This window comes from Pseudophryne corroboree, chromosome 10, assembly GCF_028390025.1.
Source record: "Pseudophryne corroboree isolate aPseCor3 chromosome 10, aPseCor3.hap2, whole genome shotgun sequence".
Lineage (NCBI taxonomy): Eukaryota > Metazoa > Chordata > Amphibia > Anura > Myobatrachidae > Pseudophryne > Pseudophryne corroboree.
This window is the reverse complement of record NC_086453.1, coordinates 190,932,129-190,946,126: the sequence shown is the minus strand read 5'-3', so window position 1 is coordinate 190,946,126 and position 13,998 is coordinate 190,932,129. Positions and strand designations below refer to the sequence as shown.

Genomic DNA, 13,998 nt, shown 5'->3' with positions numbered 1-13,998 from the left:
TTCTATTTAGAATTCTTGGGATCAAAGGAATGGGAGGAAACAAGTACACCAGCTGGTAAACCCACACAGTTGTCAGGGCGTCTAGCACTACTGCATGTGGGTCCCTCGACCTGGAACAATACCGCTTGAGCTTCTTGTTGAGTCGAGGGGCCATCACGTCGATTTGTGGATACCCTCACCGACGTGTTAACAACCAAAACACCTCCAGATGGAGGACAAATTCCCCCGGGTGCAGATCCTGTCTGCTGACGAAGTCTGCTTCCCACTTGTCTACTCCCGGAATGAAGATCGCGACAACGCCATGGCGTATTTTTCCGCCCACAGAATTCTTGACACCTCTGCCACTGCGGCTCTGCTTTTTGTTCTGCCCTGTCTGTTTATGTATGTCACTGCCATCACATTGTCCGATTGGACCTGAATGGTCTGATTCTGAAGAAGAGATGAGGCGTTCCAGGATGTTTATTGGAAGGACGAGTTCCTGACTTGACCATCTTCCCTGAAACTGCATCCCCTGGGTGACTGCTCCCCAACCTCTGAGGCTTGCGTCTGTGGTTAGCAGAATCCAATTCTGAATTCCGAACCCCCGACCCTCGACTAGGTGAGAAGTCTGTAGCCACTACAGGGGGAAGATCCAGGCTTTTGGTGAGAGACGAATCCTCTGGTGCATGTGAAGATGCGATCTGGACTATTTGTCCAACAGATCCAACTGTAAGGGACTCGCATGAAACCTTCCGTACTGAATTGCTTCGTAAGCCGCAGCCTTTCCCCCCAGAAGGCGTATGCAGAGGTGCACGGAGATTCGGGTCGGCTTCAAGACAGCCCGAACCATCGACTGGATTACCATTGCCTTTTCCAAGGGAAGGAAAACTTTGTGAGACTCTGTGTCCAGTATCATTCCCAGGAACTGAAGCCTCTGCTTTGGTTCTAGGTAAGATGTTGGCAGGTTCCGAATACACCCATGATCCAGGAGTAGTCTGGTTGAGAGGGCAATGTTCCCCAACAGCTGTTCCCTGGACCGTGCCTTTATCAGAAGATCGTCCAAGTACGGAACTATGTTCACTTCCTGTCTGCGGAGCAACATCATCATCTCTGCCATCACTTTGGTGAACACTCTCGTTGCCGTGGAGAGACCAAATGGCAGGGCCTGAAACTGGTAGTGGCAGTCCTGCAGTGCAAACCGTAGATAAACCTGATGAGGCGGCCAGTTCGGAATGTGAAGGTACGCATCCTAGACATTCAGAGACGCTAGGAATTCCCCCTCCTCCAGACCTGAGATTACCGCTCTCAACGGCTCCATCTTGAACACTCTTCAGAGAAAGTTCAAGGACTTGAGGCCCAGAATCGGTCTTACCGAACCGTACGGTTTCGGTACTACAAACAAATTGGAATAGTAACCCTTGTTGTGTAGATGAGGTGGAACTGGAATAATGACCTGGGTCTGTAACAGTTTTTGAATGGCATCGTGTAAGTTTACTCTAGCGTCTTGTGAAACTGGTAAGCCTGATTTGAAGAATCTGTGAGGTGGGAGCTCCTGGAACTCCAGTCTGTAGCCCTGGGATATAAGGTCTATGACCCAGGGATCCTGGCACGATCCTGTCCAAATGTGACTGAAGAAATTTAGCCGGGCTACCACCCTCATGTCTTCCAGGCATCGCTGTCCACCGTCATGCAGAAGGTTTTGAGGAAGCAGAGCCTGAGCCCCGTTCCTGTGAACCAGCAGTTCCTGGTTTGCGTGGTTACCTCTAGCACCTCTGGCTGCAGTAGAAGAACCTCTGTCCTTGCCCCCCCCCCCCGCCCCCCGCAAGTCCCACGCAGCAGGCAGGTTGGTGCCATCCAGACCAGCTTGAAAACAACAAACGCAGAAAATAAATGCAGAAAACTCTCAAGGAGCTTCTAGAGACGTGACCGTCTCCTCCGGGCACATTTTCTAAACTGAGTCTGGTAGGAGGGGCACAGAGGGAGGAGCCAGCACACACAATCAAACTTCTATGGTGCCCATGGCTCCTAGTGGACCCATCTATACCCCATGGCACTAAATGTATTCCCAGGATCCCCTAGGACATGAGAAAAGAGGAACAATGATAACATGTTACAGGACAACAGAGTACAGCTTGGCACCAGCAAGCATGCTAATTTTAAAATGTGGTGTTCATCTGTAGCTTGGTGGTTTAGCTTTATAATGTATTGTCTGTTTCAGGCTTCTCATGAGAGCGGCTCAACTGACTGGGCTGAACCTGATGCTGCACTGTAATCCCACAAGGGCTGTTACATGATGTACTATATTTGTATGAATAAAAATGTATGTACAATGTTTTGGGATGTTACTGCAACCTCTTCAGATTAACAGAAAAGAAATGTCTATTTACCAGTTTTCCGGTCCTTCGCTCTGTACACGACTCCATATGTCCCTTCTTCTATACGGTTCAAGCACTGGAATTCCTCTACACTACGGCATCCCTGTCACAAACGCAAAGAAAATCATTAGTGACAGCGCTACAAAATGGTATTGTATACAAAGTTGTTCATGCATGTTACCTGGAGGGCAGGAAGGTATTTAGGTAGCTCTTGCTTCAGCTCAACGGGAGACATGACTGGAGAGTCTGGGACATATTCACCATCTGTCGGAGCATTTGAATGGGGGCTAATATTTCTTACTTCTTCCTCTTCCTCATCCTCTTCCTCACTCTCAGGAGAATCATGGTCAAATCTTGATTCTGGGACTGCAAAAGAACACGCATATAACTTTCCATGTGAGGTAAATGTATCCTGCACTACCACAGTTATAGAAGAGGTGTGTGTATTGCATATATACAGTACATGATGCTGCACATAAAAATTAGGATTTTAATTACCTACCAGTAAATCCTTTTCTCGTAGTCCATAAAGGGTATTGGGGAGACTTCGTATGATGGGGTATAGACGGGGTCCAGAGGAGCCAGTGCACTTTAAATTTCTTCACTGGGTGTGCTGGCTCCTCCCCTCTATGCCCCCTCCCTCTGGCAGTTATAGGTAAAACAGTGCCCGAAGGAGAAAGGACATATATGAGAGAAGGAACATAATGACAATGAGTGGTGAGATTTACATACCAGCACACCACTAACATACAACCAGCAACGGCTGGTAACAGCAGCAACAGCTGAACAGGTAACCACATAAACGAGACTGCTTTGAAGCAGGACAACCCTTTTTCTGCGAATCATAGAGCACGAACAAGGAATACGTCTTTATGATCCGAGCCGTCCGCTTGACATAAATCTTCAAGCCTCGCACAGCATCCAATGCCTCCAGAGGAGCAGAAGTGTCAGAACTTGATGGAACCACAATAGGTTGAATCAGGTGAAACGCAGAAACAACCTTCGGCAGGAACTGCTGTCTAGTCCTGAGCTCCGCTCTGTCCTCATAAAAGACCAAGTAGGGGCTTTTACACAAAATGGCCCCCAATCCTGGACACGCCTAGCAGAAGCCAGGGCCAATAACATCACAGTCTTCCAAGTGAGGCACTTGTCTTCTACAGTTATCAGTGGTTCAAACCAGGAGGACTGCAGAAACTCCAACACCACATTCAAATCCCAGGGTGCCGTGGGCGGCACAAAAGTAGGTTGTATGTGAAGTACCTCTTGCAAGAAGGTCTGAACTTCAGGCAACACTGCCAATTTCTTCTGGAAGAAAATTGAGAGAGCTGAAATCTGGACCTTAATGGAACCCAGACGTAAGCCCTTATCCACACCAGCCTGCAGGAAACGTAAGAAACGTCCCAAGTGAAACTCTGCAGGTGGATACGTGCGTTCCTCGCACCAGGAGACATATCTTCTCCAGATATGATGATAGTGTTTTGACGTCACAGGTTTCCTGGCCTGAACCATGGTAGCAATAACCTTTTTGGAAAGGCCCTTGTGAGCTAGAATGTTCCGCTCAACCTCCATGCCGTCAAACGAACTCGTCGTAAGTCCGGGTAAACGAACGGTCCTTGTTGAAGAAGATCTCTTCGTAGTGGTAGAGGCCAAGGATCTTCAACGGACATGTCCAGAAGATCCGCGTACCATGCCCTCCGAGGCCAATCTGGGGCAATCAATTGCCTCGACTCCTTGTTTCCCGATTCGCTTGAGCACCCTTGAGAGCAACGGAAACGGAGGAAACAGGTAGACCAGCCGGTAAGGCCAAGGCGACGTCAGGGCATCCACTGCCCTCGACTGAGGGTCCCTGGTTCGTGAGCAATACCAGTGAAGTTTCTGCTTGAGTCGAGTAGTTATGATGTCTATTTGTGGGCAGCCTCACCGGTCGATGATCTGCTGAAACACCTGATGGCAGAGTCCTTTCTCCGCCGGGTGGAGATCGTGACGACTCAGGAAGTCCGCTTCCCAGTTGTCCACTCCCGGAATGAAGATTTCAGACATTGCTCTCGCATTTCTTTCGCCCAGAGGAGTATCTTTGACACCTTCCGCATGCAGGCTCTGCTTTTTGTCCCTCCTTGCCGAGTGATGTACGCCACTGCTGTAGCGTTATCCGACTGTAGTTAGATCACGTGATCCTTGAGCAGAGGAGAGGCCTGAAGCAGAGCATTGCAGATCACCCAAAGTTCCAGAATGTTGATCGGAAGGAGGGCTTCGCATGCCGACCACCTGCCCTGGAAGTGCGCCCCTTGTGTGACCGCTCCCCATCCTCTCAGACTCGCATCCATGGTGAGGAAGATCCAATCCTGAATCCCAAAACTTCGGCCTTACAAAAGATTGGAGGACTGCAGCCACCACAGGAGGGAAATCCTGGCCCGAGGTGACAGCCGTATCATCCGGTGCATCTGTAGATGTGATCTGGACCACTTGCTCAGGAGATCAAATTGCAATTTTCTGGCATAGAACCTCACATATTGGATCGCTTCGTATGAGACAACCATCTTCCCCAACAATCTTATGCAGAGATGGATGGATACTCGAGCAGGTCGGAGCACCATGCGGACCATCTCCTGAAGTGTTCTTGTTAGTCCTCTGGGAGGAACACCTTCTGGACCACAGTATCCAGTAACATCCCCAGGAACAGAAGCCGCTGAGTTGGCTCCAGGTGGCACTTCTGTAAATTGAGACTCCACCCATGGTGTGACAGAAGTTGGATAGTGCGGTCGACATGGAGCAATAAAAGCTCCCTGAATCTTGCTTTAATCAGAAGATCGTCCAGGTAAGGGACAACAGTGACCCCCTGGACCCGGAGCTTGAACATCATCTCCGCCATTACCTTTGTGAATACCCTCGGAGCTGTGGACAGGCCGAAGGGCAGTGCCTGGAACTGGTAGTGGTCGTCCAGCAGGGCAAGCCTCAGATAAGCCTGATGAGGAGGCCAAATGAGAATATGAAGGTAATGGTCCTTGATATCCAAGGAAACCATGAATTCCTGTTCTTCCAGGCCCGTAAATCACTGCTCTCAAGGATGCCATTTTGAACTTGAAAACCTTTAGGTAGGGGTTCAAGGACTTTAGATTCAAAATGGTCCTTACCAAACCGTCCGGCTTCGGTACCACAAACAGGTTGGAGTAATAACCCCTGCCTCATTGTGGTATTGGTACTGGAACAATGATGTGGGACTGGACCAACTTTTGGATGTCCTGTTGCAACGTAACTTGCGTATCCTCCAAAGCTGGTAAGCTTGATTTGAAAAGCGTTGGGGAGGAGCACTGTCAAACTCCAGCTTGTAGCCGTGAGAAAATAAGAATTTACTCACCGGTAATTCTATTTCTAGTAGTCCGTAGTGGATGCTGGGAACTCCGTAAGGACCATGGGGAATAGACGGGCTCCGCAGGAGACTGGGCACTCTAAAAGAAAGATTAGGTACTATCTGGTGTGCACTGGCTCCTCCCTCTATGCCCCTCGTCCAGACCTCAGTTAAGGAAACTGTGCCCGGAAGAGCTGACACAACAAGGAAAGGATTTGGAATCCAGGGTAAGACTCATACCAGCCACACCAATCACACTGTACAACTTGTGATAACCATACCCAGTTAACAGTATGAACAACAACTGAGCCTCAGTAACAGATGGCTCATAACAATAACCCTTTAGTTAAGCAATAACTATATACATGTATTGCAGAGAGTCCGCACTTGGGACGGGCGCCCAGCATCCACTACGGACTACGAGAAATAGAATTACCGGTGAGTAAATTCTTATTTTCTCTGACGTCCTAGTGGATGCTGGGAACTCCGTAAGGACCATGGGGATTATACCAAAACTCCCAAACGGGCGGGAGAGTGCGGATGACTCTGCAGCACCGAATGAGCAAAGGCAAGGTCCTCCTCAGCCAGGGTATCAAACTTATAGAACTTAGCAAATGTGTTTGAACCCGACCAAGTAGCAGCTCGGCAAAGCTGTAAAGCCGAGACCCATCGGGCAGCCGCCCAAGAAGAGCCCATCTTCCTTGTGGAATGGGCTTTTACTGATTTAGGATGCGGTAACCCTGCCGCAGAATGAGCTTGCTGAATCGTGTTACAGATCCAGCGCGCAATAGTTTGCTTTGAAGCCGGAGCACCCAGTTTGCTGGGTGCATGCAGGATAAACAGCGAGTCAGTTTTCCTGACTCCAGCCGTCCTGGCTACATAGATTTTCAAAGCCCTGACTACATCAAGTAACCTGGAGTCCTCCAAGTCCCGAGTAGCCGCAGGCACCACAATAGGCTGGTTCAAATGAAACGCTGATACCACCTTAGGGAGAAATTGGGGACGAGTCCTCAACTCTGCCCTGTCCATATGAAAGATCAGATATGGGCTTTTACATGACAAAGCCGCCAATTCTGACACACACCTAGCTGAAGCTAAGGCCAACAGCATGACCACCTTCCATGTGAGATACTTTAGCTCCACGGTCTTAAGTGGCTCAAACCAGTGTGATTTCAGGAAATCCAACACAACGTTAAGATCCCAAGGTGCCACTGGAGGCACAAAAGGGGGCTGAATATGCAGCACTCCCTTAACAAACGTCTGAACTTCAGGCAGTGAAGGCAGTTCTTTTTGAAAGAAAATGGATAGGGCCGAAATCTGGACCTTTATGGACCCCAATTTTAGGCCCATAGTCACCCCCTGACTGTAGGAAGTGCAGAAACCGACCCAGCTGGAATTCCTCTGTTGGGGCCTTCCTGGCCTCACACCAAGCAACATATTTCCGCCATATGCGGTGATAATGCTTTGCTGTCACATCATTCCTAGCTTTTATCAGCGTAGGAATCACTTCATCCAGAAATGCCCTTTTCCGTTAGGATCCGGCGTTCAACCGCCATGCCGTCAAACGCAGCCGCGGTAAGTCTTGGAACAGACAGGGCCCCTGCTGTAACAGGTCCTGTCTGAGAGGCAGAGGCCATGGGTCCTCTGAGATCATTTCTTGTAGTTCTGGGTACCAAGTTCTTCTTGGCCAATCCGGAACGATGAGTATAGTTCTTACTCCTCTCTTTCTTACAATCCTCAGTACCTTGGGTATGAGAGGAAGAGGAGGGAACACATAAACCGACAGGTACACCCACGGTGTCACTAGTGCGTCCACAGCTATCGCCTGAGGGTCCCGTGACCTGGCGCAATATTTTTTTTAGCTTGTTGAGGCGGGACGCCATCATGTCCACCTGTGGCAGTTCCCAATGATTTACAATCTGTGTGAAGACTTCTTGATGAATTCCCCACTCTCCCGGGTGGAGGTCGTGCCTGCTGAGGAAGTCTGCTTCCCAGTTGTTCACTCCCTGAATGAACACTGCTGACAGTGCTAGCACGTGATTCTCCGCCCATCGAAGAATCCTTGTGGCTTCTGCCATCCTGCCGCCCTGGTGGTTTACATAAGCGACCGCTGTGATGTTGTCTGACTGAATCAGTACTGATTTGTTTTGAAGCAGGGGCTCTGCTTGAATCAGGGCGTTGTAGATGGCCCTTAGTTCCAGTATATTTATGTGTAGAGAAGTCTCCAGACTTGACCACTGTCCTTGGAAGTTTCTTCCCTGAGTGACTGCCCCCCATCCTCGGAGGCTTGCATCCGTGGTCACCAGGACCCAGTCCTGTATGCCGAACCTGCGTTCCTCGAGAAGATGAGCACTCTGCAGCCACCACAGCAGAGACACCCTGGCCCTTGGGGACAGGGTGATCAACCGATGCATCTGAAGATGCGATCCGGACCATTTGTCCAACAGATCCCACTGAAAGATCCTTGCATGGAACCTGCCGAAGGGAATTGCTTTGTAAGAAGCCACCATCTTTCCCAGGACTCGCGTGCAGTGATGCACCGACACCTGTTTTGGTTTCAGGAGGTCCCTGACCAGAGATGACAATTCCTGGGCCTTCTCCTCCGGGATAAACACCTTCTTCTGTTCTGTGTCCAGAATCATTCCCAGGAAAAGCAGACGCGTCGTAGGAATCAGCTGCGACTTTGGGATATTCAGAATCCAGCCATGCTGTTGCAACACTTCCTGAGAGAGTGCTACGCTGACCAACAACTGCTCTTTGGACCTCGCCTTTATGAGGAGATCGTCCAAGTACGGGATAATTATAACTCCCTTTCTTCGAAGGAGTATCATCATTTCGGCCATTACCTTGGTAAATATTCTCGGAGCCGTGGAGAGACCAAACGGCAACGTCTGGAATTGGTAATTACAGTTCTGTACCACAAACCTGAGGTACTCCTGGTGAGGTGGGTAAATGGGGACATGCAAGTAAGCATCCTTGATGTCCAGCGACACCATAAAATTCCCCTCTTCCAGGCTTGCAATAACCACCCTGAGCGATTCCATCTTGAACTTGAACTTCTTTATATAAGTGTTCAAGGATTTTAAATTTAGAATGGGTCTCACCGAACCGTCTGGTTTCGGTACCACAAACATTGTGGAATAGTAACCCCTGCCCTGTTGAAGGAGGGGGACCTTGATTATCACCTGCTGGAGGTACAGCTTGTGAATTGCCGCCAGTACTACCTCCCTTTCCCTGGGAGCAGCTGGCCAGGCTGATTTGAGGTAACGGCGAGGCGGAGTCGCCTCGAACTCCAGCTTGTATCCCTGAGATACAATTTGTACAGCCCATAGATCCACTTGTGAGCGAACCCACTGGTTGCTGAAGTTTCGGAGACACGCCCCCACCGCACCTGGCTCCGCCTGTGGAGCCCTAACGTCATGCGGTGGACTTAGTGGAAGCAGGGGAGGATTTTTGTTCATGGGAACTGGCTGCCTGGTGCAGCTTCTTTCCTCTACCCCTGCCTCTGGCCAGAAAGGATGCGCCTCTGACCCGCTTGCCTTCCTGAGGCCGAAAGGACTGCATTTGATAATACGGTGCTTTCTTAGGCTGTGAGGGAACCCGAGGTAAAAAAGTCGACTTCCCAGCTGTTGCTGTGGATACGAGGTCCGAGAGACCGTCCCCAAACAATTCCTCACCCTTATAAGGCAAAACCTCCATGTGTTTTTTAGAATCAGCATCACCTGTCCACTGCCGAGTCCATAATACTCTCCTGGCAGAAACGGACATTGCATTAATTCTAGATGCCAGCAGGCAAATGTCCCTCTGGGCATCCCGCATATATAAGACGACGTCTTTTATATGTTCCATGGTTAGCAAAATAGTATCCCTGTCGAGGGAATCAATGTTGTCTGACAGGGTATCAGTCCATGCTCCTGCAGCACTACACATCCAGGCTGAAGCAATAGCAGGTCTCAGTAGAGTACCAGAGTGTGTATACAGAGACTTCAGGATAGCTTCCTGCTTTCTATCCGCAGGCTCCTTTAGGGCGGCCGTATACTGAGACGGCAGTGCCACCCTTTTAGATAAGCGTGTGAGCGCCTTGTCCACCCTGGGGGATGTTTCCCAACGTAACCTATCCGTTGGCGGGAAAGGGTACGCCATCAGTAACCTCTTAGAAATCACTAGTTTCTTATGAGGGGAACTCCACGCTTCTTCACACAAATCATTTTATTCATTAGATGGGGGAAAAGTCACTGGCTGCTTTTTCTCCCCAAACATAATACCCCTCTTGGTGGTAACCGGGTTAACGTCAGAAATGTGCAATACATCTTTCATTGCAGTAATCATGCATCGGATGGCCTTTATAGACACTACATTTGTCTCATCCTCATCTACACTGGAGTCAGACTCCGTGTCGACATCTGTGTCTACCATCTGAGCCAGAGGGCGTTTATGAGCCCCTGACGGCCTCTGAGTCCCCGGCTGTCCCAAGGCTGCTGCGTCATCGAACCTTTTATGTAAGGAGTTGACACTGTTGGTTAAGACCTTCCACATATCCATCCAATCAGGTGTCGGCCCCGTCGGGGGCGACACCACACTAATCTGCCCCTGCTCCACCTCCACGTAACCCTCCTCATCAAACATGTCGACACAGCCGTACCGACACACCGCACACACACAGGGAATGCTCTGACTGAGGACAGGACCACACAAAGTCCTTTGGGGAGACAGAGAGAGAGTATGCCAGCACACACCAGAGCGCTATATAATGCAGGGATTAACACTATAACTGAGTGATTTTTCCCCCAATAGCTGCTTGTATACACATATTGCGCCTAAATTTAGTGCCCCCCCCTCTCTTTTTAACCCTTTGAGCCTGAAAACTACAGGGGAGAGCCTGGGGAGCTGTCTTCCAGCTGCACTGTGAAGAAAAAATGGCGCCAGTGTGCTGAGGGAGATAGCCCCGCCCCTTTTCGGTGGACTTTTCTCCCGCTTTTTTCATGGATTCTGGCAGGGGTAATTTATCACATATATAGCCCTGGGACTATATATTGTGATGATTTGCCAGCCATGGTGTTTATATTGCCCTCAGGGCGCCCCCCCCCAGCGCCCTGCACCCATCAGTGACCGGAGTGTGAGGTGTGCATGAGGAGCAATGGCGCACAGCTGCAGTGCTGTGCGCTACCTTGTTGAAGACAGAAGTCTTCTGCCGACGATTTTCCGGAACACTTCTTGCTTCTGGCTCTGTAAGGGGGCCGGCGGCGCGGCTCCGGGACCAAACATCGAGGTCGGGTCCTGTGGTCGATCCCTCTGGAGCTAATGGTGTCCAGTAGCCTAAGAAGCACAAGCTACCACCAGTTAGGTAGGTTCGCTTCTTCTCCCCTTAGTCCCTCGCTGCAGTGAGTCTGTTGCCAGCAGATCTCACTGTAAAATAAAAAACCTAAAATATACTTTCTTTCTAGGAGCTCAGGAGAGGCCCTAGTGTGCATCCAGCTCAGCTGGGCACAAGATTCTAACTGAGGTCTGGAGGAGGGTCATAGTGGGAGGAGCCAGTGCACACCAGGTAGTCCTAAAGCTTTCTTTAGTTGTGCCCAGTCTCCTGCGGAGCCGTTATTCCCCATGGTCCTTACGGAGTCCCAGCATCCACTTAGGACGTCAGAGAAAGGTATTATAATTGCTGCCCAGGGTGCCCCCCCCCAGCGCCCTACAGTGACCGGAGTGTGTGGTGTGCTGTGGGAGCAATGGCGCACAGCTGCAGTGCTGTGCGCTACCTTAATGAAGACAGGAGTCTTCAGCCGCTGTTTTCGTCGTTCTCTTCTGTCTTCTGGCTCTGCAAGGGGGACGGCGGCGCGGCTCCGGGAACGGACGATCGAGGTCAGGCCCTGTGTTCGAACCCTCTGGAGCTAATGGTGTCCAGTAGCCTAAGAAGCACAAGCTAGCTGCAAGCAGGTAGGTTTGCTTCTCTCCCCTCAGTCCCACGTAGCAGTGAGTCTGTTGCCAGCAGATCTCACTGAAAATAAAAAACCTAACAAATACTTTCTTTCTAGCAAGCTCAGGAGAGCCCACTAGGAGCATCCAGCTCTGGCCGGGCACAGATTCTAACTGAGGTCTGGAGGAGGGGCATAGAGGGAGGAGCCAGTGCACACCAGATAGTACCTAATCTTTCTTTTAGAGTGCCCAGTCTCCTGCGGAGCCCGTCTATTCCCCATGGTCCTTACGGAGTTCCCAGCATTCACTAGGACGTCAGAGAAATTAGATCCCTGATCCAGGCAGGAAGTCTCCCCGACATGGCTGAAGTGACGCAGTCGAGCTCCCACCTCGAGATCCCTTCAGGGTGGGTGGGCACAGTCATGCTGAGGCCTTAGCGGAAGCAGAACCGGTGGTCTGTTCCTAAGAGCTGGTGCTGGCTGGTTTTCTTGACTTCTAGCCGCATTGGAGGCACCCCTGGCCTCACAGCGAAATCTGTGAGAATGAAAGGACTGGACAGACGGCCGCGGGTAGGAGCGTCTCGCCGGCGGGTCCCCAGAGGGGAGAAACGTGGATTTCCCGGCTGTAACCTTGGAAATCCTGGTATCCAGTTCAACCCCAAAGAGCCATTCCTCAAAAAAGGGAAGGGACTCCACACTACGTTTGAATTCTGCGTCCGCAATCCACTGACGCATCCACAAGGCGCTGCACACCGACACTGCCATGGCAGATGTCCTAGCATTAATGTTCCATATTTCCTTGAGCGAATCACAAAGAACACGTGTAGTGTCCTGAATGTGTTTTAGAAGGGTTACCATAGTAACCAAAGGCATATCCCCCGAGAGGCCTCCCTGAATTTGAGTGGCCCAGGAATGAATGGCATGGGTCATCCAGCAACTCGCAATGACCGGTCTTTGCGAAAGACAAGCTGCTGTGTAAATACACTACACTAAAATCTATCTATCTGTGTGCAGTTACCTCCTGGAGTCCTACTGACTCAGTCGCCAGTGCTGCCGTCACTGGTGCTGGGTGTTGGAGCGGCTGTGAGGGCATCATACAGGATGCTTGTAAAAACTGCTCATAAAAAATAAATGTGAAAGTAAAAAAAAAAAAAAAAAATCAGGATTTTGGTACTTACCGATAAATCCCTTTCTCCGATTTCACAGGGGACACTGGAGCGCAGTTACAATGGGGAGATAGTAGGCAGTAACTGGGAGCTGGCACTTTAAAACTCAAACATTGTGGCTAGCTCCTCCCCTACTATGTCCCCCCTCCAAGCCAGTCTTTGTTTTGTGCCCAAGGGAGCTTTCTTTATTTTATTCTTTCTTACACTCACAGACTGGCAGCTCTGCCACTGACAGTCTGCACCGTGGGAGGCTGCTGGCGCGGGTCCCATCGCAGCTGCGTGTGGCTCGGGATGGGCCCTGGCTGAAGGAGACCCTGAGCTCTCCGGAGCTGGCCGGAGACCGATGCGTGCGCGGCGCGTGTCGGGGGCCGCTCCGTCGGCAGAAGATTCCGGCAGCACTGCAGCGGTATGTGCGGCCGGACACCGCTGCGTGCGGCGCGTGTTGGGCCCGTCCCACCGAGAGCAGACACAGCGGTGAGTAAATGGCTGTTCTTTATATGAGGTGGCTATTTTATTTTATATTGATGTGACTGTGTTTGTGTTTTCAAGGCTGCATAGCCAGTCTACATAAAACTGTGCCCGAGGAGAGCTGGAATAAACGAACGTCAAAGTAGTGGAGGTTAACGCCGCCATGTAAACCAGGATAACACGAAACAAAATTGGAACCTAAACTAACAAAAGGTTAACCTGAACCAAAAACAAGCAATCACAGAGTGATCTGCAAACCGTTAAGCGAAAAAGGAGGAAACAGCGCTGGGAGGGCGTCCAGTGTCCCCTGTGGAATCGGAGAGAGGGATTTATCGGTAAGTACCAAAATCCTGATTTCTCCTTCATCTACTAGGGGACACTGGAGCGCAGTTACAATGGAGACGTCCCAGAGCTCCCAAGACGGGCGGGAAAGCGCTGAGAGTCCTGTAAAACCGCTCGGCCAAACTGTGATGCAGAGGCCGCAAGTGTCAAACCTGTAGAATTTGACAAACGTATGTCGGCCCGACCAAGTAGCCGCCCGACATAAAGGAGTCATGGAGACCCCACGGGCAGCCGCCCGCGAAGGCCCCACAGAGCGCTTAGAGTGCGCCAAAATTGAAGATGGAAGTTCCCGAAAAGCCGCCAAATAAGCTTGTCTGATGGTAAGCCGAATCCATCGTGACAAAGTCTGCTTAGAAGTCGGCCAACCACGGCGGGCAGCATTGTATAAAACAAATAAGGAGTCGGACTTACGA

General features: G+C 50.5%; 1 protein-coding gene across 9 annotated transcripts in view; it reads right to left on the bottom strand.

The window, feature by feature from the left end:
• LOC134966331 (cyclin-dependent kinase 11B) overlaps positions 1-13,998 on the bottom strand; it is a 251,164-nt gene that overhangs the window by 88,664 nt on the left and 148,502 nt on the right. For all 9 annotated transcript variants that reach the window (XM_063942996.1, XM_063942994.1, XM_063942992.1 and 6 more), the window contains 2 exons: positions 2,536-2,720; positions 2,367-2,457 (listed from right to left, as the gene is read on the bottom strand). In XM_063942996.1, the coding sequence (XP_063799066.1) occupies positions 2,367-2,457; positions 2,536-2,720 (276 nt within the window). The remainder of the gene's footprint in view (positions 1-2,366; positions 2,458-2,535; positions 2,721-13,998) is intronic.